The sequence below is a fragment of the Dendrobates tinctorius genome, unplaced genomic scaffold (genome assembly GCF_039654945.1).
Source record: "Dendrobates tinctorius isolate UK_male_01 unplaced genomic scaffold, ASM3965494v1 ptg000004l, whole genome shotgun sequence".
Classification (NCBI taxonomy): domain Eukaryota; kingdom Metazoa; phylum Chordata; class Amphibia; order Anura; family Dendrobatidae; genus Dendrobates; species Dendrobates tinctorius.
Genome location: NW_027361672.1, coordinates 15,324,406 through 15,350,687, shown reverse-complemented (window position 1 = coordinate 15,350,687; position 26,282 = coordinate 15,324,406). Strand labels below are relative to the sequence as shown.

The 26,282-nt window shown below is 45.0% G+C and overlaps 1 protein-coding gene across 2 annotated transcripts in view; it reads left to right on the top strand.

Annotated features, from left to right (window-relative positions):
* Positions 1-5,444: 5,444 nt before the first annotated feature.
* The window catches only part of CTDP1 (CTD phosphatase subunit 1), a 149,142-nt gene continuing 128,304 nt past the window's right edge, over positions 5,445-26,282 (top strand). For both annotated transcript variants that reach the window (XM_073566341.1, XM_073566334.1), the window contains exons 1-3: positions 5,445-5,833; positions 16,130-16,213; positions 25,243-25,336. In XM_073566341.1, coding sequence (XP_073422442.1) covers positions 5,529-5,833; positions 16,130-16,213; positions 25,243-25,336 — 483 coding nt within the window. In that variant the 5' untranslated portion in view covers positions 5,445-5,528. The remainder of the gene's footprint in view (positions 5,834-16,129; positions 16,214-25,242; positions 25,337-26,282) is intronic.

The window sequence follows — 26,282 nt, the reverse complement described above, 5'->3', positions numbered from 1 at the left end:
TATCACACCTCTCTCACCCTCATGCCCCTCTCTATCACACTTCTCTCACCCCCATGTCCCTCTCCATCACACCTCTTCCCCTCATGTCCCTCTCTATCACACCTCTCTCACTCCCCATGTCCCTCTCTATCACACTTCTCTCACCCCCATGTCCCTCTCCATCACACCTCTTCCCCTCATGTCCCTCTCTATCACACCTCTCTCACTCCCCATGTCCCTCTCTATCACACCTCTCACCCCCCCACGTCCCTCTCCATCACACCTCTTTCCCCCATGTCCCTCTCTATCACACCTCTCTCAACCCCACGTCCCTCTATCACACCTCTCTCACTCCCCACGTTCCTATCACACCTCTCTCACCCTCATGTCCCTCTCTATCACACCTCTCACCCTCCACGTCCATCTCTATCACACCTCTCTCACCCCCCACGTCCCTCTCCATCACACCTCTCTTCCCCCATGTCCCTCTCTATCAGGCTCGGACTGGCCCACAGGGTAATAGGGTAATCCCCCGGTGGCTCCTTGTGCAGATCTGGGTCCCCAACCCCACTATATGGGCAGTACTTGGCATAATTCAATTGATTCAATCTGTATAGAAGAAAGCAGAATCTCAGCATTCATTAACCAAACTACCCAGTTTATTATTATATACAGATATAGGTAAATTTGTGAACGAGGGTCGTGTCATATTTGTATGCAGGTGAAAAATGAGCCCTCAAGTTAATGTTACTGGTGGGCCCTAGGCACCCCAGTCCGACACTGCTCTCTATCGTACACCTCTCTCCCCCCCATGTCCCTTTCTATCACCCCCATGTCCCTCTCTATCACACCTCTCTCACTCCCCACGTCCCTCTCTATCACACCTCAGGTCCCTTGCTATCACACCTCACTCCCCACGTCCCTCTCTATCACACCTCTCTCACTCCCCACATCCCTCTATCACACCTCTCTCACTCCCCACGTCCCTATCATACCTCTCATCCTCATGTCCCTCTCTATCACACCTCTCACCCCCATGTCCCTCTCTATCACACCTCTCACCCATGTCCCTATCACACCTCTCTAACTCCCCACGTCCCTATCACACCTCTCTCACTCACCATGTGCCTTTCTATCACACCTCTCTCACCCCCATGTCCCTCTCCATCACACCACTCTTTCCCCCATGTCCCTATCACACCTCTCTCACCCCCCATGTCCCTCTCCATCACACCTTTCTTCCCATGTCCCTATCACACCTCTCTCACCCCCACGTCCGTCTCTATCACACCTCTCTCACCCTCATGTCCCTCTCTATCACTTTTCTCACCGTCATGTCCCTCTCTATCACACCTCTCTTCCCCCCATGCCCCTCCATCACACCTCTCTTCCCCCCCATGTCCCTCTCTATCACACCTCTCACCCCCCATGTCCCTCTCCATCACACCTCTCTTCCCATGTCCCTCTCTATCACACCTCTCCATCACACCTCTCTTCCCATGTCCCTCTCTTATCACACCTCTCACCTTCACGTCCCTATCACACCTCTCTCACCCCCCATGTCTCTCTCCATCACACCTCTCTTCCCATGTCCCTCTCTATCACACCTCTCCATCACACCTCTCTTCCCATGTCCCTCTCTTATCACACCTCTCACCTTCACCCCTCTCTATCACACCTCTCACCCCCCATGTCCCTCTCTATCACACCTCTCTCACCCCCACGTCCCTCTCTATCACACCTCTCCATCACACCTCTCTTCCCATGTCCCTCTCTTATCACACCTCTCACCTTCACGTCCCTCTCTATCACACCTCTCACCCCCCATGTCCATCACACCTCTCACCCCCCTGCCCCTCTATCACACCTCTCACCCCCCATTTCCCTCTTATCACACCTCTCTTCCCCCATGTCCCTCTCTATCAGGCTCAGATTGGCCACAGGGTAATAGGGTAATCCCCCGATGGCTCCTTGTGCAGATCTGGGTCCCCAACCCCACTATATGGGCAGTACTTGGAATAATTCAATTGATTCAATCTGTATAGGAGAAAGCAGAATCTCAGCATTCATTAACCAAACTACCCAGTTTATTATTATATACAGATATAGGTAAATTTGTGAACGAGGGTCGTGTCATATTTGTATGCAGGTGAAAAATGAGCCGTTAATGTTACTGGTGGGCCCTAGGCACCCCAGTCCGACACTGCTCTCTATCGCACACCTCTCTCCCCCCCATGTCCCTCTCCATCACACCTCTCTCACCCCCCATGTCCCTCTCCATCACACCTCTCTCACCCCCATGTCCCTCTCCATCACACCTCTCTTCCCCCCATGTCCCTCTCTATCACACCTCTCTCACTCCCCCCCTCCTCTTCTCCTTGTACACTGCCTCTATTGGTAGAACAATCAGTAGATTTGGTTTCCAGTACCATCTCTATGCTGATGACCCCCAATTATACGCTTCTTCTCCTGACATCACGCCTGCCTTTCTAGAAAACACCGGCGATTGTCTAAACGCTGTGTCCAACATCATGTCCTCACTATATCTGAAACTGAACCTGTCAAAGACTGAACTCTTTGTGTTTCCTCCCTCTACAAATGTACCTATACCCGACATTGCCATTTCTGTGTGTGGTTCCACTATTACTCCCCAGCAACAGGCCCGCTGTCTTGGGGTCATACTTGACTCCGAGCTTTCCTTCGTCCCCCACATTCGATCACTAGCTCGCTCATGTCATCTGCACCTTAAAAACATCTCTAGAATTCGACCTTTTCTTACTTTTGACTCTGCAAAAACTCTCTTATTCATTCTCGTCTCGACTATTGTAACTCTCTTCTAATCGGTCTCCCTCTTACCAAACTCTCCCCCCTCCAATCTGTCTTGAATGCTGCAGCCAGGATCATATTCCTCACCAATCGTTACACCGATGCCTCTACCTTGTGCCAGTCATTCCACGGGCTACCCATCCACTCCAGAATTCAGTATAAACTTATTACCCTCACCCACAAAGCTCTCCATGGCTCAGCACCACCCTACATCTCCTCCCTTGTTTCAGTATACCATCCTACCCGCGCCCTCCGTTCTGCTGATGACCTGAGGTTAGCATCCTCATTAATCAGAACCTCCCACTCCCGTCTCCAAGACTTTACACATGCTGCGCCAATTCTTTGGAATGCACTTCCCAGGTCAATACGATTAGTCCCCAATCCCCACAATTTTAAGCGTGCCCAGAAAACGCATTTATTCAGACTGGCCTATCGCCTCAACACATTAACCTAATCTATCCCTGTGTGGCACAGCCAAAAGTTTTACCATAACCAGGTTCCCCGCATCATGTTCCCACATGCTTTATGCATCCATTAGCCCTCTGTGTCTGTACTGTTACACACTTAACATTATGGCTGGTCCATACAATCAGGGCAACTGTTACCACCCACTTTTCGTGTCTACCTCTTTCCTCATAGACTGTAAGCTTGCGAACAGGGCCCTCACTCCTCTTGGTATCTGTTATAATCTATGTGATTATTGTTATGCTGTAATGTCTATTGTCTGTACAAATCCCCTCTGAAATGTAAAGTGCTGCGGAATATGTCGGCGCTATAGAAATAAAATTTATTATCACACCTCTCTCACTCCCCAGGTCCCTTGCTATCACACCTCTCTCACCCTCATGTCCCTCTCTATCAAACCTCTCCCCCACGTCCCTCTCTATCACACCTCTCACCCCCACGTCCCTCTCCATCACACCTCTCTTCCCCCACGTCCCTCTCCATCACACCTCTCTTCCCCCACGTCCCTCTCCATCACACCTCTCTCACCCCCACGTCCCTCTCCATCACACCTCTCTCACCCCCACGTCCCTCTCCATCACACCTCTCTCACCCCCACGTCCCTCTCCATCACACCTCTCTTCCCCCATGTCCCTCTCCATCACACCTCTCTTCCCCCATGTCCCTCTCCATCACACCTCTCTTCCCCCATGTCCCTCTCCATCACACCTCTCTCACCCCCACGTCCCTCTCCATCACACCTCTCTTCCCCCATGTCCCTCTCCATCACACCTCTCTTCCCCCACGTCCCTCTCTATCACACCTCTCTCACCCCCACGTCCCTCTCTATCACACCTCTCTCACCCCCACGTCCCTCTCCATCACACCTCTCTCACCCCCACGTCCCTCTCCATCACACCTCTCTTCCCCCATGTCCCTCTCTATCACACCTCTCACCCCCACGTCCCTCTCTATCACACCTCTCTTCCCCCACGTCCCTCTCCATCACACCTCTCTCACCCCCACGTCCCTCTCCATCACACCTCTCTTCCCCCATGTCCCTCTCCATCACACCTCTCACCCCCACGTCCCTCTCTATCACACCTCTCTTCCCCCACGTCCCTCTCCATCACACCTCTCTCACCCCCACGTCCCTCTCCATCACACCTCTCTTCCCCCATGTCCCTCTCCATCACACCTCTCTCACCCCCACGTCCCTCTCCATCACACCTCTCTTCCCCCATGTCCCTCTCCATCACACCTCTCTTCCCCCACGTCCCTCTCCATCACACCTCTCACCCCCACGTCCCTCTCCATCACACCTCTCTCACCCCCACGTCCCTCTCTATCACACCTCTCTCACCCCCACGTCCCTCTCTATCACACCTCTCTCACCCCCACGTCCCTCTCCATCACACCTCTCTCACCCCCACGTCCCTCTCCATCACACCTCTCTCACCCCCACGTCCCTCTCCATCACACCTCTCTCACCCCCACGTCCCTCTCTATCACACCTCTCTTCCCCCACGTCCCTCTCTATCACACCTCTCTCACCCCCACGTCCCTCTCTATCACACCTCTCACCCCCACGTCCCTCTCTATCACACCTCTCTTCCCCCACGTCCCTCTCTATCACACCTCTCTCACCCCCACGTCCCTCTCTATCACACCTCTCTTCCCCCACGTCCCTCTCTATCACACCTCTCTCACCCCCACGTCCCTCTCCATCACACCTCTCTCACCCCCACGTCCCTCTCTATCACACCTCTCTTCCCCCACGTCCCTCTCTATCACACCTCTCTCACCCCCACGTCCCTCTCCATCACACCTCTCTCACCCCCACGTCCCTCTCCATCACACCTCTCTTCCCCCACGTCCCTCTCTATCACACCTCTCTCACCCCCACGTCCCTCTCCATCACACCTCTCTCACCCCCACGTCCCTCTCTATCACACCTCTCTTCCCCCACGTCCCTCTCTATCACACCTCTCTCACCCCCACGTCCCTCTCTATCACACCTCTCACCCCCACGTCCCTCTCTATCACACCTCTCTTCCCCCATGTCCCTCTCTATCACACCTCTCTCTTACACCGCCCGCAGCTCCGAGTGTGGACTGGCATGCGGCAGTTCCCTCTGCACTTCCTGTATAGTGTGTACAGGCTCCTCCCACACTAGAGTTTGGTCACATGGGCGTGACGTCATGGTAGGTCCTTGCGCCCACTAGAATTCAGCATCTCCAGCGAGCGGACGCCCAGCCTGGCGGAGTGTGGGCCGGGACATGCTCAGCATGAGAGCGCAGGAGGACGGGGAAGTGTCCAAGCCGAGCCAATGCAACGACGTCCGCCTCCCGGGGCCCCGACCCATGCGCCTGCTGGAATGGAAGGTGTCTGCTGGGACGTCGGTGCAGATCGGCTCCGTTCTGGCCCTCGGAGTCACTATCCCGGGGGCCGACGTGAAGGAGCGCCGAGGCTCACAGGACGAGGCCGGGAGGCCTCCCAGAGCGCCCGAGAGGAAAGTCAAGTCGGACCGGGCCGGAGTGGTGCTGGAGCTGTGTGTGAAGCCGGGCCAGGTGGTGTGCGCGGGGTAAGAGCCGCGGGAGGGCGTCCTCGTGGTGCGGCTGTTTACATCAGGCCGCGGCGCCGGGCGGGTTAACCCATTCACGGCTGTGCTGAGCGCTGCTGCCCAGAAATGTCGTCTCTCCACCTGCCAGCGATGGGGGCAGCACCGTGTCCGCAGCCTCATGCGGGGAGAAAGTCTGGGGCTGTCCAGCCTGTGGTCTGAGCGCTGGGCCCATCCTTCTGTGTGGGGGGCTTCTTCTGTTCTCTTGTTTCCCTTCTTAGGGGCTTGTTTTGTTTTTCTGATATTGTGAGATATCTGGAGAATAGCACGTGCTGCTACAAAGAGAGACTTTATTTTCATCATGTCAGTCTTCCGATACACCTGGCGCGCCAACTAATCAGCAGTTCTCACCGGCCAGAGGTGCGCAGCTGATGGGTGGGAGTCAGACCCCCACAAATCTCATGGCTTTCCCTAAGAGCTTGTGCACATGGCCGTAACTTTGATCTGATATTCAGATCGCTCTCGGCCACGCAACTCAGTGAGACTGCACTTGGATGACATCTGAGTGCAGTCTGATTTCCACAGATTGACAAGATGGAGACTTTTTTTTCCCTCTTCTCATCTAACAGAATGTTATCAGTATGTGATTGGCATAATCTACCCGCTTCTCTCAGGTAACAGAATATCTGCTCGTGTGTACCTAGCTATAGTATAGGCCATCCTCCTATACAGCCCGCTGTCATCCACAGGCCTGTGGTTGCCATTACAAGTCACTCTGAGACACCACCACAGTGGCCGTGATCTGATGTGTTCTGGTGTTGGCTTCTTCTGCCCGTGGAAGGCTGAACATGTCTTATAATGGTAAATCGGCCTGTGGCGGGTCCAGGGACCAATCGTTTCCAAGGCACCACAGAGAGGATTCTATTCCTTAATTTCATCCAAAATGCATCATTAAACCAACGTATCGGCCAACAAGCGGCCTTTTTTTCAATCATAAACAAAATGACAAATGGAGCTTACTTATATGATGAATGAAGGAATGCAATCATCGCTCTGGAAACGATTTGTCTCTGAATTTGCTGGTAACTCTGTTGCCCCAAGGAAGCAAAGGGAACAAACAATGTGGCCTGTGAGGATGTTGATTAGGTCAGGACCGCCCACCGGACTCTGTACAAGTGGTGTCCCTTTAATTAGTCCTTTAAGCTGCATGATTGCAGCCAGGTATATTTCTCTCTGAATATACAGCTCTGGCAAAAATTAAGAGACCACTGCACAGTTTTATAAAAATCAGCTTCTCTACATGTCTGACAGCCATTCCATTCCAGTGTCAGTTGGATTCCAACCAGAGTACACCTCATTCTACTTAATGGGCTTCTGATTAGGTGATCACCTGAACCAAATCCTATTTAACGAAGGAAAGTATAAAAAAAAAACCTTGCTGTGGTGTTCACAATCCTCTTGCAATAGGACAAACTGGATGGCAAAAAAAAGTGCTAGTAATATCCCAAAAGTAATAGGAATGACAAAATGACTTTTAACCATGCCAAAGGAGTTGAAAAGAAAAGCCTTGAGTGAGGAAAAGAAGGGCTCAATTCTGGCTTTACTAGCAGAGGGACACTGAACGTCATGTTGCCTCCATCCTTAAAATTTCTAAGACTTCAATCCATTACAACAAGATCAAGCAGCAGACATTGGGGACAACAAAGCTTACAGACCGGCAGAGGGAGAAAACAACTCTCCACTGACAGGGATGACCGTCATCTTATTCGAATGTCACTCAGCATCCGTAGGATGGCATCAAGTGACCTACAAAGGGAATGTCAAATGGCAGCTGGGGTAAAGTGCACGGCAAGAACAGTTCGTAACAGACTCCTTCCTAGAGGCAGGGCTCAAGTCATGTAAAGGTAGAAAAAAGCCTTTCATCATTGAGAAGCAAAGGAGAGCCAGGCTGAAGTGTGCCAAAGACCATAAGGATTGGACCATAGAGGACTGGAGTAAGGTAATCGTATCTGATGAGTCTAATTTTCAGCTTTGCCCTATACCTGGTCGACTAATGCTTAGATGGAGACCTGGAGAGGCGTACAAGCCAACAGTATCTTGTACTCACTGTGAAATTTGGTGGAGGATCGGTGATCTTGGGATGATTCAGCAAGGCTGGAACTGGGTTGGATAATCTTTCCGAAGGACGTATGAATCAAGCCACATACAAGGTTATCCTGGAAAAACAGTTGATTCCTTCTGCCAAGGTATTTAGAGTTGAGGACTGTTTTTTCCAGCATGACAGTGCGCCATGCTACACAGGTCAATCAATGTGTGGCTGAAGGACCACCACATCAAATCCCTGTCATGGCCAGCCCATTCTCCAGACCTGAACCCCATTGAAAACCTCTGGAATGTAATCAAGAGGAAGATGGATAGTCACAAGCCATCAAACAAAGAAGAACTACTTACATTTTTGTACCAGGAGTGACATAAGGTCATCCAAAAGCAGTGTGAAAGACTGGTGGAAAGCATGCCAAGACGCATGAAAGCTGTGATTAAAAATCTTTTTTATTCCACAAAATATTGATTTCTGAACTCTTCCTGAGTTATAACATTAGTAGTGTTGTTTCTAAATGATTATGAGCTTGTTTTCTTAGCATTATTTGAGGTCTACAAGCACTGCATTTTTTTTATTTTGACCATTTCTCATTTTCTGAAAATAAATGCAAAATTTAGTGCTTTACAATTCGGAGACATGTTGTCAGTAGTTTATAGAATAAAAGAGCAATTTACCTTTTACTCAAAAATATACATATAAATAGTAAAATCAGACAAACTGAAAATGTTGCAGTGGTCTCTTAATTTTTGCCAGAGCTGTATAGTTTGAAGATCAGGCTGGGGGCTATTGGAGTACATGTGCGGACTAGTCTCCTGTCTGGATATGGTCCCCAGACAGATCTCTTATGTATATTTTCCATAAAATGTATTGTCAGTGAAAAATATACCTGGCTGCAGTCATGCAACCCAGGAGGGAGGCACTGTGCCTGTGGTGCTGGGGAGGGAGGCGCGGTGCTGGGGAGGGAGGCGCGCTGCCCGTGGTGCTGGGGAGCATGAATCTGCTGACAGGTTCCCTTTAATAAAATTAGCTGGCACGAGATGACTACATCATTTCCTGGTGTAACTTATAGTGATTAGTTAGTCCTTTAGAGACCAAGCCCCTTCCTGCAAGTTCCACCAAGTGAACGATGCAAAAAAAGGTTCTGACATATTGGGCAAATACTGCTCTTTTGCAACTCTATTGCATTGTCTGAGCGCTGTGTATGAAATGTGGTAATTACTCCAGTATTTCCATTATAATCTGATCATATTGATCCCTTTATTGTGCCAGAATTGGCAGGGTCTTATGTGAACCCAGGTCAGCTCTGATGATCTGAAATGTCCCATGAACTTACGAACAAAGCTGTAAAATAAATTATATATTGCAAATTTTATTTTCTATTTTATAAGATTTTCCCTTGTTTTCACATATTTCCCTTTGTTGCTATAAAAACTAATACAATTTTTTTGAAAGAAATATCTAATATGCAGACTTCTCTTAGGGCTGCAGTAATGTAAAAGTGTTCTGACAGTCTTGGGGTATGTGTACACACACTTTTTCAGGCGGCCAAAAACATCCATGTAAAAAACATCTCAAGGATCGTCTGTTCTCTGCTTTTAACTACATGGTGTTTTTTTTTTTTTTAAACCTGAAGAAGTTAAGACTCGCAAAATCCTAAAGTATAGGCTGCAAGTCATCGTTTGGAGTATGTGCACAATTTATATTTTTCTGGCTGATTCTGCCTGGAATCTGCTTGAAAAAACGATAGATAAAGCTAAAAATCATGCCCATGCTCTGCGATGTCAAAACTGCTTGCTTTGCATATGTTCTACCTTTTGTAACTTTTAACTGCTTCAGTCTTCCAAAGTCCCTTGGAAGAGCCACCAATTTATATGTGAAGTAAAAAAAAAAAAAAAAAAAAAAAAAAGTCGACATTATTGCTGACACTGAAGCTTCTTTAGAAGGACAACTCTTCAGGAAAAACAGTCAACTTCTTCTGCTTAAAAATGGTGCAGGTATGCCAGCGTTTAAAAGATGGCATGTGCACATACCCTAAGGCCTCATTCACACATCCGATTTATTTTTTTTTCAAATGCTATAAAAAATGACCTAAATAATTCTGATCAGTGTGAGTATGAGTGTCATCTGATTTTCTCTTATGTGGAGAAATGAAAAGAAAAAATGTCTCCATCTTGACATTATGTGGGGGGAAAAAAAAATTGAACTTATGTTCTCCTAGTGTGGCTCAAGTTTTTTTTTTTTGCATTGCTGATTTTGATTCATTCCTCTGGTTAAAATTGGACATGTCTCCGCGATAGAAAAATCCTCGACATATGAATTTTCCCTCTATACTGTCACAGGTGCAAGTGCTATCCATGACATCACAGATAGCACTTGTACATGAAAATCGGATGTGTGAATGAGTCTAAGGGCTTTCACACATCCTGATATTTCTGGTACTGGAAAAGCCAGTACCCAGGAGATAGCAGTGTCCATGTATTTAATACGTGTGGAAACTGTGTTGCATCAGTATCACACATACCGGTGCCTGGGAATCAGCGGTACAGTTTGCTCTGTTCCCTGTGCCGGGTGCTGAAGACAATTCGCATTGCTGTCCCATGCTCGCGCTGCAATCAGTGCTAGCAGGTGGCAATGTTGAGAGCTGTACTCAACTGTTAACAGTGAGTGCAGGCGGTGGCTGATTGGAGTACTCTTCAGCTGCTGCTGCGCTATAAATGTAAAAATGTCTTGTTTCTCCTGTATTTTTGATAACAAGCCAGGCAAAACTGACTGCTGGAGCCTGCAACCCTCAGCTGTCAGCTTTAGCAAGGTTGGTTATCAAGAATGGAGTGGTCCCCACACTGTATTTTTTTAATTAACTAATTTAAAAAAAAAAAAAACTGCGTGGTGTCCCCCCCCCCCCCCCCCCCCACCCACTTTTGACAACCAGCCTTGCTAAAGCAGACAGCTGGGGTCTGTTATTCTCAGCCTGTTAAGGGGCCATGGGTATTGGGCCTGCCCAACCTAAAAATAGCAGCCCACAGCTGCCCAGTTGTCACCTTTGTATTGTCCGTTGACATCAAGCTCAAGGCTTGGTAAAATCACAAACACGGTTATAGTCACTTAATGCCCATTCCACTGAATCCCTCGTCTACTCTAATAACACAAATAAAAAACAACCATATCCCTACCTGTCTGTTCTGTCCCACGCTGAAAAAAAAAGTTGTGTGAACATGCTATAATCTTATGTGCAGATTTTTTTTTTTTTTGGCTTTCAAGTAGAAACCCGTTTCCGGAAACCTCTTATTTGAGAATAGTTGTGAGTTTTTTTTTTCCCTTCCTGAAGTGTTTTTGAAGAGGTTTTGAACAACTTCTTTTGTTTTTGCCTTTTGCTTGTACTGTGCCAACTTTGAAAAAGATTCCTTCATGACCCACATTCACTTGTTTTCCATCAAGAAAAATTGTGATTTCACACCATGCTAAACGTCTAGATGTGTAGTTTCCTAAGTAAGGCCACATTTTTGGGTTTCTTGAAGTCATTCACTGAAGTTATCCACTACTTGGATAACGTCATACCCCAGAGGCAGCCCGGACTTCATTTTCATGGTCGATTTGTTGGAAGGCTGGTACAGTGACGTCAGCGCTGTGACGTGTCACAACATTAGCACAGAAGCCCCGGGGAGAATGACTGCCGGCACGGGAGGTGAGTATAAGCTTTATTATTTTATGGGCCCCAAACATTTTGGTCAAGAATGGGTTGTCCTAGTAGTGAACAACCCCTTTAATTGTGAGCCATTGCTTTGCAAGTCTCCAAATTAGGCCTTAAATACAGTGCATGGTGCTCTATTACTGATGAGCCTTGTTTTATGTCCATGAATTAAAGGGTTGTCCAATGTCAGGAGAGTGGGCCTCAAACTGTAAAATACCTAAAATAACAAACTTCAATAGATGCTCACCCCCCTGGGTCCACAGGCTGTTTCCTACCAATGCTCTGGTCCCAGGGTTTTGGCTGCAGTGGTGGTGGCACATCAACAGCGCAGGTCACCGCGGGCTGTCCGCTTCGGTGCTGTCGCTGAGCTCGATGCATGTGTAGTGATCTCAGTGACTGGCTAGAACTGTGACACGTGCTGTGCCAGGGAGCAGTCTCTGGACCCAGAGAGGGTGAATACCTGCTGAGGTTATTTTAGGGTAAGGGCGCATATCTTTGAGTCACAAACGCAGCGTCTTGCAGTTCCAGCATAGTGGACTGACTTAATAGAAAGCGTAAATTGACCTCCGGTGTTTTATGTGCAGATTTTCTCCATGGAGTAACATTAATTGTGCATAGTCTGCAGGTTAAGAACGCATGTTATGCACACACAACTGTATCAGTAAAGTTTTGTTAAAGTGAACCTGTCGATAGGTTTGGCCAACATGAGATACGGCCACCACCTTGCAGGCATGATATGCAGCATTCTATAATGCTGGGGTGCATGTAATTGTGTGATTTTTAAATTTCGTGCTGCCATCCGAAGAGTGGAATACAGTAGTGCGCTCAATACTGGGGCATGCAACACATCTCCCACATGGGGAACATCCCCTCTTGGGACCACGAGACTGAGAAAAGGGTAACGCCATCTGGTCAGTTATAGTGGCATTGAACCTGGAGAACTGTCATGCACGCTCTGACTTGGTCTTTATGAATGGAGGGGGAGAAGGTGAGCTGTTACATCACATTGTGAATGGTGGATCCTATGTCTTTTTCATCTGCGAGCAGCATGGTGTAGGGGCAGAGATCCTACATGTATTACTGGACTGCTTGCTGCACTTCTCAGTTTTCTCTGCTGCAGATCTTCCGGTTTTCTGAATACTGAGCTCTGTCTAACCGCGCACACCGATTGGCAGCTGTCTACCTATGCAGAGTGTACACAGAAAGTTCCCAGTCAGTGATGTTGGTGGAGTTGCACAGAGCACAAGAATACGGATGACTACACGGCAGCAGGTTTGCTTGTCCTCTAGTGATCCTCTCCTCTACAGTAAGCATCCCAGTTAGTGATACATTGCTGGAATCAGGGCCTCTGCCCCTACATCATGCTGTTCTCAAATTAAAAAACCTGCTGGCAGATTCCCTTAAATATACAAATCTGATTTACACAACAGGTAACTTTCTAATGACACTGTATAAGGGCAAATTCACCTGTGACACGTAAATGTGTTTTTCTGCATCACACGCTTGGATTTGCGCCAGCAGTCATGGAGTGTGTATGATTATACCCTAATAAAGAGCACCATTAAGAGTATGAATGTGTACCGACCGTGGCACGGCTGAAAACTGCCGACACGCCTTATATTTTTATTTTCTGTAATTCAGCATGATTTATAAGTTGATGATTAATGTTCATATCTTTTTCTGGTAATCGGCAGTGCACTAAGCTGTTGAGAAGTGTTCTAGTGCGCTTCCAGCAGGACAGCACCTCGTCTCTCCGTAACGCAGTGCTAGTGAGTAGCTGTGCTGCCCGCAGGCTGATTGTTAGGAGCGAGAAGCCTCCAACAAAGGATCTATAATGACATTAATCTGCAGATAGTAATGGGAAGAGCTGCATTAGTGTGGGTACAGAATGGGGTAGGACAACTGTTTGGTAGCAGCTTTTATCCAGCAAAGCGGCTTGCTATACTTTGCAAAACACATCTGTCTGTTCCCATCTGTGGAGCTGCAGTCTCTGGAGAGATGGGAGAAAGGGCCATTTTTGTTTTCCATGGCTGCCTTTGAGGATAGGTGGTAAACAATTGCTTCTGTAAGGAAGGGGTGTGCCGGCAGCTGAACCTTGCCATGTGCTACTCCAGGGAGGAGGTTGTCTAGCACACAGGAGGGAAGCCAGGCAAGGCACATACTGCGCTTTCCAATTATATTTCTGATTTTCTGAGCTACAAGTATATTTACTTATGGAAGATTAGGACCGGACAGTTCATAAGTGAAAAAGATGAAGTCGGTGAAAATTAACTTTCACATATTTCTCCTAAGTTTAAAAAAACCCAAACAATGTATATATTGCTATTACTAATTGAATTGAGCTACACAGGGGCTTCTGGAGACCTCGCATCTGACCGATTTGGCTGTGAAAGGCATTTTACAGCCAGTTGATAGTGATACATAAAAGCAGCAGGCGCTAAATTGTGTTTTATAATATTTGAAACCGGATTTATCAGAAAAACATGAGTGCCCGTACAGGAGTACATCCGCCTTTATATTTTTTTAACCTCTGGCGAATTGTTCACACTCACAGTGGCTCAGTGGTTAGCATTGTTGCTTTGTATTGCTAGGGTCCTGGGTTCAAATCCCAAAGGGGACTTTGTTGATCGTGTCAGTAAAGTGCTGCGGGCTGTGAAGGTGCTGTGTCGCAAAATGGTAAGCCTGCTTGAAAGGTCTGAAAAGGATGTCTTTCCTTTATAAGATTTTACATGGGGTTTTCTAAATTGAGCTACAGAAAAGTACAGTACATGGTTAAACACTGCATTATCGCAATGTTTGAGGAGTGTGTGCTAGTAACATGGCTACAGATGGGTAGTGCAGGTCCATGGCCATATGCACTAGGCCTTATTCTGTATAGTGCTTTGGAATCTAGCAAGGTTTTGTCAGTGGTTTTCCATTCTGTTTATATAGGGAAACTTTACAAAAAAGCCACATTTTTCACCAGAATCTGCTGCTGCTCTTTGTTTGATGGACCTTAATAATAATCTTTATTTTTATATAGCGCTATCATATTCCGCAGCGCTTTACACTTTGCACACATTATCATCTACATTCCCTATCAGTATGTCTTTGGAGTGTGGGAAGAAACGCAAACACGGGGAGAACATACAAACTCCTTGCAGATGTTGTCCTTGGTGGGATTCGAACCCAGGACTCCAGCGCTGCAAAGCTGTAGTGCTATCCACTGAGCCACCGTTCTGCCCATTTAAGGATTGATGTCATGACCATCCCGTGACATGTCCTTTTGAGGCCATTGATTTCTTGCAGATCAGGTGATTGGTGATCAGGACATCATCACTTTCAATCCAGGAGAGAGTTCAGTGCTGTAGTGCCCCGTCTGAATGTAGTGTAGGTGTACAGTTCCATTAATTTAGTATGGGACTGCTGGAGAGTTCAGAGTACAACCTTAGGCTATTTCCGTTTAAAATTAATGGATTGGAGGTCAACCATGTTCCACCTTTACTCCATTCAGACGGAGCTCCTCTTCCTTGTGATCACTGGGTGCCCAGGTGGTGTAACCCTCAGTGACCAGTAAGTTATCTCTTATGTATGGGGTATAACTTTCAATTATGGGACTACCTCTTTAGACCTTTTCCGACTCAGGACATATATTGCTTGAAGGGTCCCCCATGTATCCAGCAGCCTCTGTAGCTGAGCCCATACCATAGCATGCCAATTCTTTTTTCCCTTTTTACCTCTTACCGTAGTTTAAAAATGCAAGTTTGGTATAACCATAGTTAGACTTACATTGACACGAAATTCTCACCAGATATCTGTAACTAACAACCCATCCAATCCACACAGGCATAGAAATTAAACCATAGATGTCCATAAATTTAAGTTATGTGTAATAATGAGAAATGATACAGTGAAAAGGTATTGTACATTTAAAGAAAAGATCATGATGGGTCATGATGGGTAAAACCACTGCACTGTCTCAAGACCTTTGCAACCTTATTGTTGCAAAACATATTGATGCACTCAACCATAATGAACTCCACCTCTTTAGCCTATATGCACACTCGCCACCCAAGACTATTGCTGAACAAAAAGCATGTTCAAGCATGTTTACAGTTTTCTCAATAACATTAGACAATCCTCTGAAATACTGGGAGAATTTAATCTGGTCAGATGAGACCAAAATTGAACTCTTTGGATGCCATAATACACACCATGTTTGGAGGCCAAAATGCACTGCATGTCACCCCAAAAACACCATACCAACAGTAAAGTTTCTAGGTGGGGCTGTTTTTTTTTTTTTTTTTAATTGAATGAGGAATGAATGGACAAATGTTTCTAGACATTCATGATGAAAATCTGTTGCCATTTACCAGGATAGTAAAGCTGAAACAAGGGTGGACATTTCAGCAAGACAGTGATCCCAAATAAACAGTGTTGCAGTATGTTAGTTTGTATTTTTTTTGGGTTACTTACGCAGAAAGGTTAGCCTATAGATCTCTACATGTTACACATGTTTAATGTCTTTTTCTTTTGTGTGATTTTCTTACAGGGGTGTTTTGGTAAGGTTATCAAGTTGTAACCATCCAGTGGTTATGAAGGGCTTGTGTGCGGAATGTGGCCAAGACTTGACACAGTAAGTAAAACGGTTACTCAACGACACTGAACAAAACCAGTATTCTTTACGACTTGCGACAGCCCACCTTCTACTAACATCGCTGCATTTACCCTGCCAGCAATCTTGCTGGAGCAACTGGGGTCCTCAGCTGTCAGATCAGCCAAGGAGGGTAAGGTCAAATCCCCGCAACTTATGTGGTTTTCTTGTTAAATATTGCTCGCGTCACCAGGTATCTGCCCAGCATAGCAGAGTTGCTTCCAAGTTTCTGAATACTCAAATCAGTACAATTTGAGCAAAATCCCCACATTATACTCCAGAAAAATATAATTTGCCTTAAAATGAAAAAATGTATTCAATACCATTGTAATGACTAGTGATGAGCGAGTGTACGCATTACTCGAGATTTCCCGAGCATGCTCGGGTGATCTCCGAGTATTTGGATTTGCTTGGAGATTTGTTTTGTCGACGCAGCTGCATGACTTGCGGCAATATATGTGGGGGGTTGCCGGTTTGTTAGGAAATTCCTACGTGTATTCAGGCTGTCTAGCAGCCGCAAATCATGCACCTACGGCGACAAACTAAATCTCCGAGCACATCCAAATACCCGGATATCACCTGAGCATGCTCGGGAAATCTCGAGTAACCAGTATACTTACTCATCGCTAGTAATGGCCTGTGGACTAAAGTGAACGTGTGGTTTTTAACAATCCTAGGAGTGTGAATATCCAGATGCGTAATCTGAGGACTGTATTAACTGCAAACTCACAGAAGATCAGTCTCAATTTGGAAAAATGCATTTCTACATTTTGGTCATAGGTTTTAAAAAGAATGCATATAAAATGTAGTACTATCCAGGTGAGCTATAGTAAGACACTGTCCCTAGGATAGCCACTAAACTCCTTTATTATGCTGTGTTTAAGGGTATGATCACATGCGGCATCATTGCATTTTTGTGGCGTATTTGGTCTGTAAATGCAGCTTTCTTACAGTACCAACAAAATCCATGAATATTCTGAGATCTCATGCACAGTTACAACAAATCATCAGCTTGACAAGCTTGGAGGACTTTTCAGCAGGATTTAACACTGTAAAGTAAAGGCATAGCCATAATGGCGTCGTTATGCTGATTTAATTGATATTTGCAGTGAAGGAATCCGATCACTGGTTATTGTTTAATTAGCCTCTAAAGTTCTCTTCTAAGGCCACTGTCACACAATCAGTATATGGTCAGTATTTTACATCAGTATTTGTAAGCTAAAATCAGGAGTGGAACAATCAGAGGAAAAGTACAATAGAAACAAGTGCACCACTTCTGTATGTATCACCGACTCCTGGGTCATTCCATGGTAACTTGCGTTACAACACAGTTAGTAACTCACGTTACAATAAGTTTACTTCTCATATGAAGTAATGGTGTTGTAACGTAAGTTACCATCAGCTTTGTAACGCAAGTTACTACATTGTGTTGTAACGTAAGTTACCAAGTAATAACACTGTTTTGTATTTACTTTGTATTCTTGAAAAATCAGTCTGTGTTGAAATCTATTGAGAATAATTTAATGTACAATATACAATCATTCATTTTTGTGCCTGCCTTCAAAGAACAGTCCGTAGCCATTATTAACTCAGTTTTTGGCTTGTGAATGTAACGTAAGTTACCATGGAATAACCCTCCTGATTTTGGTTTACAAATACTGATGTAAAAGACTGAACATGTGAATGTGCCCTCATGGTGTATCTGTGCATCGTGGCGGGCCCAGGATCTTTGACTCGCAATATGCGTCAACACAAGCATGACTTTTTAATAAAATGTTTTTATTAGCAAAACTGCTAAAAAGTTTGTATTACTGTATTCCTCTCGGCCCACACAATTAAGTAGCAATCCTCTTTATACTGAACAATAAATAGTAAAAAAAAAAAAAAAAAGCCCCATGGTGCAGAAGATCTGCCAACACGATTGCCACAATGTTTACGTCTGTCCTGACTGTTTAACTCGTGAGAATGCCAGTCACTTGCAGCTGCTGCATAGTTCTATTACTATGCTAAAATCAAAGCTCAAAAGTCTTTAAACCCCCTTTCTTCAGTAAAAAAAAAAAAAACTAGCTTGGCACCTGCGAAATCTTTGCACACTGGTCATCGGGGGCGCAGGCAATTTCAGAACAAAAAGCAGGTCAAATGTAAATGTATTTCATGAGCTGATGAACACAGACAGGTATTTATATATGTAGATTGGTAATACAATTGGTTTGATAAGTAGAGGCCCAAAAAAGTCTTCCAGTTGAGGTGCCACCTGCAGGTAATTGATTCTTTCTGCAGGTTTATGGAAATGAATGTTTAAACTGTATTTAGTGATAAAATCATGAATGTGTGGTTTGTTTGGCTCTTTTCTTGCTGAAGGGAGCAAGTTTACCTTTCAAATGGTGTATCGTTTGTGTGTGTGTGGGGCGAAGTAATCACCAAAAAAGCAGTGCATGTTTACCAATGTGTTGGCATATGTGATTCACCTACAGTGAAGTGTGCAATCCTCCAATGTGCCCGAAATAAGCTGGGCAAGATGGAAAAGACCCCAAGGCATATGTTTGGATTTGCTTGTGATGTCTGTAAGCAGTTTTGTGGTAGTGTGCTTTGGGGTAGTGTGGTGCCACCTGCAGGTCATTTGACCTTTTAAATGGTGTATCATTTGTTTGTGTGGGTGGAGTATGAATGGAGCAAGTGTGCAATTCAATAGGCAGTACATGTTTCCAAATGTGTTTGCATATGTGACTCACCTGCAGTGAAGTGTGCAATCCTCCAGTGTGCCTTAAATAGGCTAGGCAAGCAGTTTGGCAAGCTGGAAAGCCCCCAAGGCAAGTGTTAGGATTTGTTTGTGATGTCTGTAAGCAGCTCTGTGGTAGTGTGCTTTGGGGTACTGTGGTGCCACCTGCAGGTCGTTTTTTCCTTACTGCAGGTTTATGAAAATTAATGTTTAAACTGTATTTTGTGATCAAATCGTGGATGTGTGGTTTGGCTATTTTCTTGCTGAAGGGGGCAAGTTTACCTTTCAAATGGTGTATCATTTGTGTGTGTGGGTGCAGTATGAACGGAGATACAAAGTAATCACCGAAAAACAGTTTTTGGAAATAACAGAATAGATAAGACAGGTTACTGCATAAAATACATTACATAGTCATAAAAACCTGAAGTATACTCTTTCAATTCTTGGTTTTGCTTATCAAGAGATATTATTTATTTTTATAGCGCCATTTACTCCATGGTGCTTTACATGTGAGGAGGGGTATACATAATATGTAAATATCTGGTCCTTAGAAGATCTTAAATAAGGGAAATGCAACCTGAGATGAACAATACAGGTTAAATTACGGTGTATCACTTACTTAGAAAAAAACTAAGCCAAAATGCAAAAGCAGTGTGTGAAAAATAAGTACATTTACTTTTTACTTCTTCCACAGGAATTAAGGGAGTAAGTAGCAGCCAGGTGCTTATAATCAGATACCCTTAAAGGGAACCTGTCACCTGTTTTGGCTGCTATAAGATGTGGCCATCGCCTTTCAGGGCTGATCTACAGCATTCTATAATGCTGTAGATAAGCTCCCGGTCCGATCTGCAAGATAAAACTTATTTTTCTTATTATACTCACCCGGGGGGGGGGGGGCGGTCCAGTCCAATGGGTGTCACTGGTCCGGTGCCTCCCATCTTGCCATGCAGCCCTCCTGTTGCTTCATAGTTCCCCGTTATCGCGCTCCTGCGCAGGTATACTTCGGGCACAATACTACAGTATGCAGGGGCCGGGAAAGGTCAGAGAGTCCCTGGACATTGCAGTACTTTACTCTGCCTTCAACAGGGCAGAGAAGTACGCCTGCACAGAAGCGCGATGCCGGGGAGCGATGAAGCAACAGGAGGGCGGCGTCACAAGAAGATGGGAGGTGCCAGAGCTGGATCTGCGACACCCATCGGACTGGCATTATAGAATGCTGTAGATAAGCCCTGAAAGGCAGCCGCCGCATCTTAAGTCCCCGTTACATTTAGCGATGCACCAGCGATCCCGACAACGATACGACCCGGTCAGGATCGCTGGTGCATCTCTAAATGGTCGCTAGTGAGCTGCCAAACAGGCAGATCTCACCAGCGATGCAGCAGCGGTCGGTGAGCGATACCTGTCAGACGCGGCGATGACTTCTTCCGCCTGCGTCCATTGCTCGCTCGTCGGTGCCAGCAGGAAGCCGACGACGAGAAAACGGCCCAGGACGTTCTCGCGCGATCACCGATAACAAGCGGGGGAACCAGTCGGAGGTAAGTGTCACGTGTAGCGATATCGCTAGTGATATCGCTGCTGCGTCACAAAATCGGTGACGTAGCGATATCGCTATGTGTAAAAGGCCCTTTACAGCAGCCAAAACAGGTGACATGTTCCCTTTTAATTGCTCATCGGCAAGCAAAACTACCTCCCTTAAAGCGGATGTGTTGGCAGTCTGGAGTATTTTTGAAATGCCAAGGAGGAGAGACCTAATCGATGAACTTAGAAAATGCAGGGAACGGTTATAAGGCCATTTCCAAAAAAATTATCAAGTCTATCATTTAACAATGAGACAAATTATTCACGAGTATAAAACATTAAAGACAGTTGGTGACCTTACCATGAGACGATGTTGAGGTAAATTCATCCCATGGTCAAACCTCAATGCTCTTAGAAATTGCAAAAAAAACCCAAGAGCTACAGCCCAAACACTAAAGGTCTCGACATTTTAAATGTTCAAGTTGATGACTGTACAGTTAGAAAAAAGATTGAACAAGTATGCCCTGCGCCACGTTTGGAGAAAACCAAGCGCAGCATATCCTAAACAGTTCATACGATCTGTCAAGCGTGCTGATGGACGGGTGATGAATTTGGGCTTGTTTTTTTGCAGCCACATGACCTGGGCATCTTTCAGTTTTTGATTCAACCAAGAACTCCTCTGTACACCACAGAATTGTAGAATCAAATATGCTGCAATGTGTCCAAAAGCTAAAGCTTGACTTATAGTCTTGCAAACATGAAAATGATCACAAGCACACCACCAAATCTATACAAGACTGGTTGAAAAAGAAGAAAAATCATGGTGCAGAAGTCGAAGTCTGTGCCTTAAAGGGAACTTATCAACAGAAAAATTAATAACGTTACTATCCTGCCGGTGCCTGCACTGTGAGCCCCGCTGCCAGGAGGAAATGAACTTTGTTCTCCCTGGCAGCATTCGGTTTGTCACATGGGCGCCGCTGGATCGATCGCTTCTCTGAGAATGCAGAGAGGGGGCTGTAACTGTGCCTCACTAGTGTGAGGCAGGTCCCTGACCGGTTCACCCCATCCCGTGCCAATTGACACAAGTCTCTCCCTGTGTGTGTACACGTATAGGGTGAAAGTGGTCAGTCAGAGGGATCAGAGTGCGGAGAATCCAGTCAGGGACCTGCCTCGGACTAGCCCGCCAAGACAGTCTTCAGCTGCTTTCTCAGGACGTTCAGACTAACACTTACCTGGCTGCAGTTGTACGGCCATTGTCCTGATTCATGCTCTCTGGTTTGGGTAACTTGAATTTGATGTCCGATTCTCTAAGCAACGTTGTAAAGAAGAGTGTGAAAAAATTCCTCCACAATGTTAGAGACTGAGAAAGTCATACAGAAAGCGATTACTTCAAGTTATTGCTGCTAAAGGTGATTCTCCAAGCTATTGAATAATGGGGTGTACTTAGTTTTTCAGACACTACTTCTGTGTTTTGGCCTCGTTTTTGTGTGTAATTTGTCATGGGCTGTTCGTCTCAGGTTGTATTTACCAGATTTTAAGATCTCCTAAGGACCATATTTCTATAAATGTATATCTCCTGATGTGTTGAATTTAAAGGAGGTGTACTAAGTTTTTCTCGTTGCTACATAATCCAAATGGTGCCATAGAGCTCGCTCTCAAAAAAAAAAAAAAAGTCCTTGATGGATGTGGAGATAAAATAACAAAGAAATGAGAAAAAAAGTGTATTACTCTGTGGATTTGCTGTGATTTTGTGGCAAATCCAGAGACCTTGATGTTGAGGATTATTGAAAACCTGAACATGTGTCCTAAGCAGAATCATGGGTCAGACCCCAGAGCGAATCGGAATCGTTCTGTCTCTGGTGCTATAAACCTGGACCAGTATTTCTCTTATCAGGGTTTTGGCTATTTCGTGGTAAACTTTGCTGTCGATAGTTCTGTCTTGTAGAGCCCTAAATGGTAACTCTGAGCAGTGTTGTAGTGATCGTTCTTCTTCCATGATCATGAATAGTGTGAAGTGTCATTAAGGCCTCATTCACATGTCAGTGACTTTTTTGTGTGTGCAAAAAGCGGACCAATTTTCATCAATATTTGGTCAGTGTTAGTTTTTACCATCCGTTTCATCAGTGTTTTTTCATCCAAAGTTCTCTCAAGCTTCTTTGAAACAGATGAAAAATCATACTGGACAATGATGGTATTCAAGTGCTGATATTTTTTTTATTTTTTTTTTTATGGACCTATAGACTTGCATTGGCAACTATTATCTGTGTGACTCAGATGGGTTATACCATTTCAAGTGATCCAAACCTGCTTTTTTTTTCTTTTTTTTTTTTTTCTGGCATTTTAGAATGTTTTCGCTTTGGTGTTTTTTTTCTTTTTTTTTTCAGAGCTTCATTACCAAATTAAAAATCTAAGTTTTGAATCTTTATCTAAATTAATTATTTTTTTTAAATAGGTTTCTTAAGTTTTGAGTCAGAATTTTGGGCTAGTATGATTTTGCGTTTTTTTTTTTTTTTTTTTCTATATCTCGGGGTAGAATTAACCCCTTTACCACACAAGGTGATTTGCACACTAATGACCAGGCCAATTTTTACAATTCTGACCACTGTCACATTATGTGGTAATAACTCTGGAACTCTGCAACAAATCCCGGTGATGCCAAGGTTCTTTTTTTTTTTTTTTTCATGACATATTGTACTTCATGTTGGTGGTAAAATTTCTTTAATATGTCTTGTGTTTATTTGTGAAATAAATTGAATTTTGGTGGAAAATTTTGCACTTTTCAAACTTTGAACTCTTATACCCTTAAAGGGAACCTGTCAGCAGGATTGTGCAGAGTAACCTACAGACAGTGTCAGGTCGGCGCTGTTATACTGATTACAATGGTACCTTGGTTAATGTCTTGTGGTTATTGTTTAATCTCTATTTTCAGTTTTGTGTTAATGATATGCTCGTGCTCCGGGGCGGCCTGTGGGTGGTCTTCATGTGGTGCTCTGATTATATATTCCTGATTTAGCCTGCTGAGATGTCACTGATACCTCACTGACCTGCCCCCTAGTTTATATAATGAATATATGTATATACTTGGGGAAAAAAAAAAACCCTTCTGCAGGCAGGTGCCAGCCGTGGTTCCTGCTCTGCAGCACAATCGAATGTTTAGGCTGTGTGCCCACGTAGCGATTTTTAAGTGTTTTTGCCGCGATTTTTGGCGCAAAAACGTTTAAAAATCGTGTACAGAACGCACCCCATGCGTTCCTATGGCATTCCGCACATGCTGTGCTAATGCTGCGCTTTTTTCCGCGGCGGAATCGCATCGCGGAAAAAATCGCAGCATGCTCATTCTTTTGTGCGGAATCGCAAAGAATTGCCGCGATTCCGCACCCATAGGAATGCATGAGAATCGCTTACTTCCCCTATGTGGCTATGCCCCCCATGCGGGAAGTTAAGCGTCTCGTGCGGTTGGTACCCACGGTGTGGAGGAGAGGAGACTGTCCTCCAGGCCCTGGGCACCATACCCCTGTAAAAAAAAGAATAAAAAATCGGGGTATATTTACCTTCCGGCGTCCCGCGCTGCATTCCCGGCCTCAGCGTTCCCAGTAATGCCTTGCGGCACGGTCCAGTGATGACGTAGTCTCGCGTGACTCTAGCGGTCTCGCGAGACCGCTATAGTAACGCGAGACTACGTCATCACAGGTCTCGCAAGGCATTACTGGGAACGCTGTAGCCCGGGAATGCAGCGCGGGACGCCGGAAGGTAAATATACCCCGATTTTTTTTTTTTTTTTTTATATTTATTTTAACATTCTATCTTTTACTATTGATGCCGCATAGGCGGCCTCAATAGTAAAAACCTGGTCACACTTGTCAAACACTATGTTTGACGAGTGTGACCAACCTGTCAATCACTTTCCAAGCGATGCTTCAAATCGCTTGGAAAGTGCTTGAATATCGCACGCGAAAATCGTGGCAAAATAGCGATCATAATCGCGTGGAAAAAAACGCGCGATTTCCGGGAAGGAGTCCGGTTTTTAGTGAGCGTTTTAAAACGCTACGTGGGCACATAGCCTTAATGTGCAGTTAATGTTCTTTGTTTTCCTGAGGAGTGTTAAAAAAAAAAAAAAAAAAAAATCTATTTTAAAATGGCGCCTGGGCAGTAGCAGCTATTGGTGTATAATAGAGGTGATCTAATTTCCCTGGTTTAGGATCAGGACAAGATCTGAAACCTTTTTTTTTTTTTTTTTATTTGGAAAATATGGACCCTGCACTGTTGGACCACAGGCTAAACACATCTGAAGTCTTCGTTATTTTTTGAAGTGTGATCCCTTTGAGATACCAACTTGACTTTTGGTACAGATGTGGCTAGTACCATGGGAGGCACATGTGAACTTTTTGAAAAGTTTAGGAATGGAATACAGAAATTCACATTTTTTGTTCAAAACTAAAAAATGTAAGAAAACTAAAGTATATAGAAGAAAATGTTTTTCTTCACATTTTCCATTCTCTAGCACACTATTAACAATGAGCAAAATTTCAAAAGAATTAGAAAATGTAAAATTGCATTGGTTCACTTGTAATGACCCAGATCAAAATTGGACACGTATCTGTGGTTTGGTGTTAAACCACTGGGACTGGAAAAAACACATGGACATGTGAACAGCCCCATAGGGGACCCATAGCTATATAGTCTCTGTGAAAAAAAGATTTGTACCTGAGAATCTGACACCTGAATGAGGCCTAATGTGATTTGTGAACTAAAATGATGTCCTGTTTTTCTCCAGGCTACAAAGCAAGAACGGAAAACAACAGGTGCCGTTATCAACAGCTACAGTCTCTATGGTGCACAGTGTCCCAGAGCTTATGGTTAGCTCAGAGGTAAGCTCTTCTGTTTAGTATTCTGCTAAAGGAGTTTTTACATTACAAAAAGTGCTGGCATTCCTTAGGTTATACCACCAGTGTCTGATTAGTAACAAATCAACTGCTGGGACTTCCACCAATCCTGAGAACAGCACAGGTCCAGTACTACTCGCACAGATCATTGATGGCAATCTGCAGTGAAAGTCATTTTCAACTAAGGTTTAGCCACAGTAAGATAACCACTCTCCAAAAATCTGTATGGGAGATGGTATAACCAGTCAGATCGGTAGGAATAGCTATTACCGGATTACTCTTATGTTGATGGTGATAAACCAGGCACAAGTATTGGCACCTCTGCACATGAAGTTTGGGATTTATGGCCTCTTGCAGCCTCATTGATTTACGCTGCATTTGTAGTATACTGATAGGTATGTACGGTGGTAAACTAGCCGAAGAGCCTGGCGCCGCCCGGGCATAGTAACTAATTACGGTTAGTTATTATATATATATATATATATATATATATATATATATATATATATATATATATATATATATATATATATATATATATATATTTTACATTTTATTAATAATACAGCAACATTTGTTATGCCTTACATTATGGAGACAAGCCATTTATGAGACACACATCTCCCATCGATTACACGACCCTTAGCCCTGCCACATACCTCCCCCCCCCTGCTGCCTAAAGCCATGGGGCTTGGCACTTTCACCTACCAGGCAATGGATTCTGGAGAGGGCATCGGCATTCCCATGTAGCTTCCTGGCCCTATGCTCTACATGGAAGCTGAAGTCTTGTAGGGCTAAGAACCAGCGGGTGACCCTAGCATTCTTACCCTTTGTTTCCCTCATCCGTCTGAGCGGGGCATAGTCGGATATTAATCTGAACTTCTGTCCCACCAGGTAGTAGTATATTGTAGCCACTGCCCATTTTATTGCC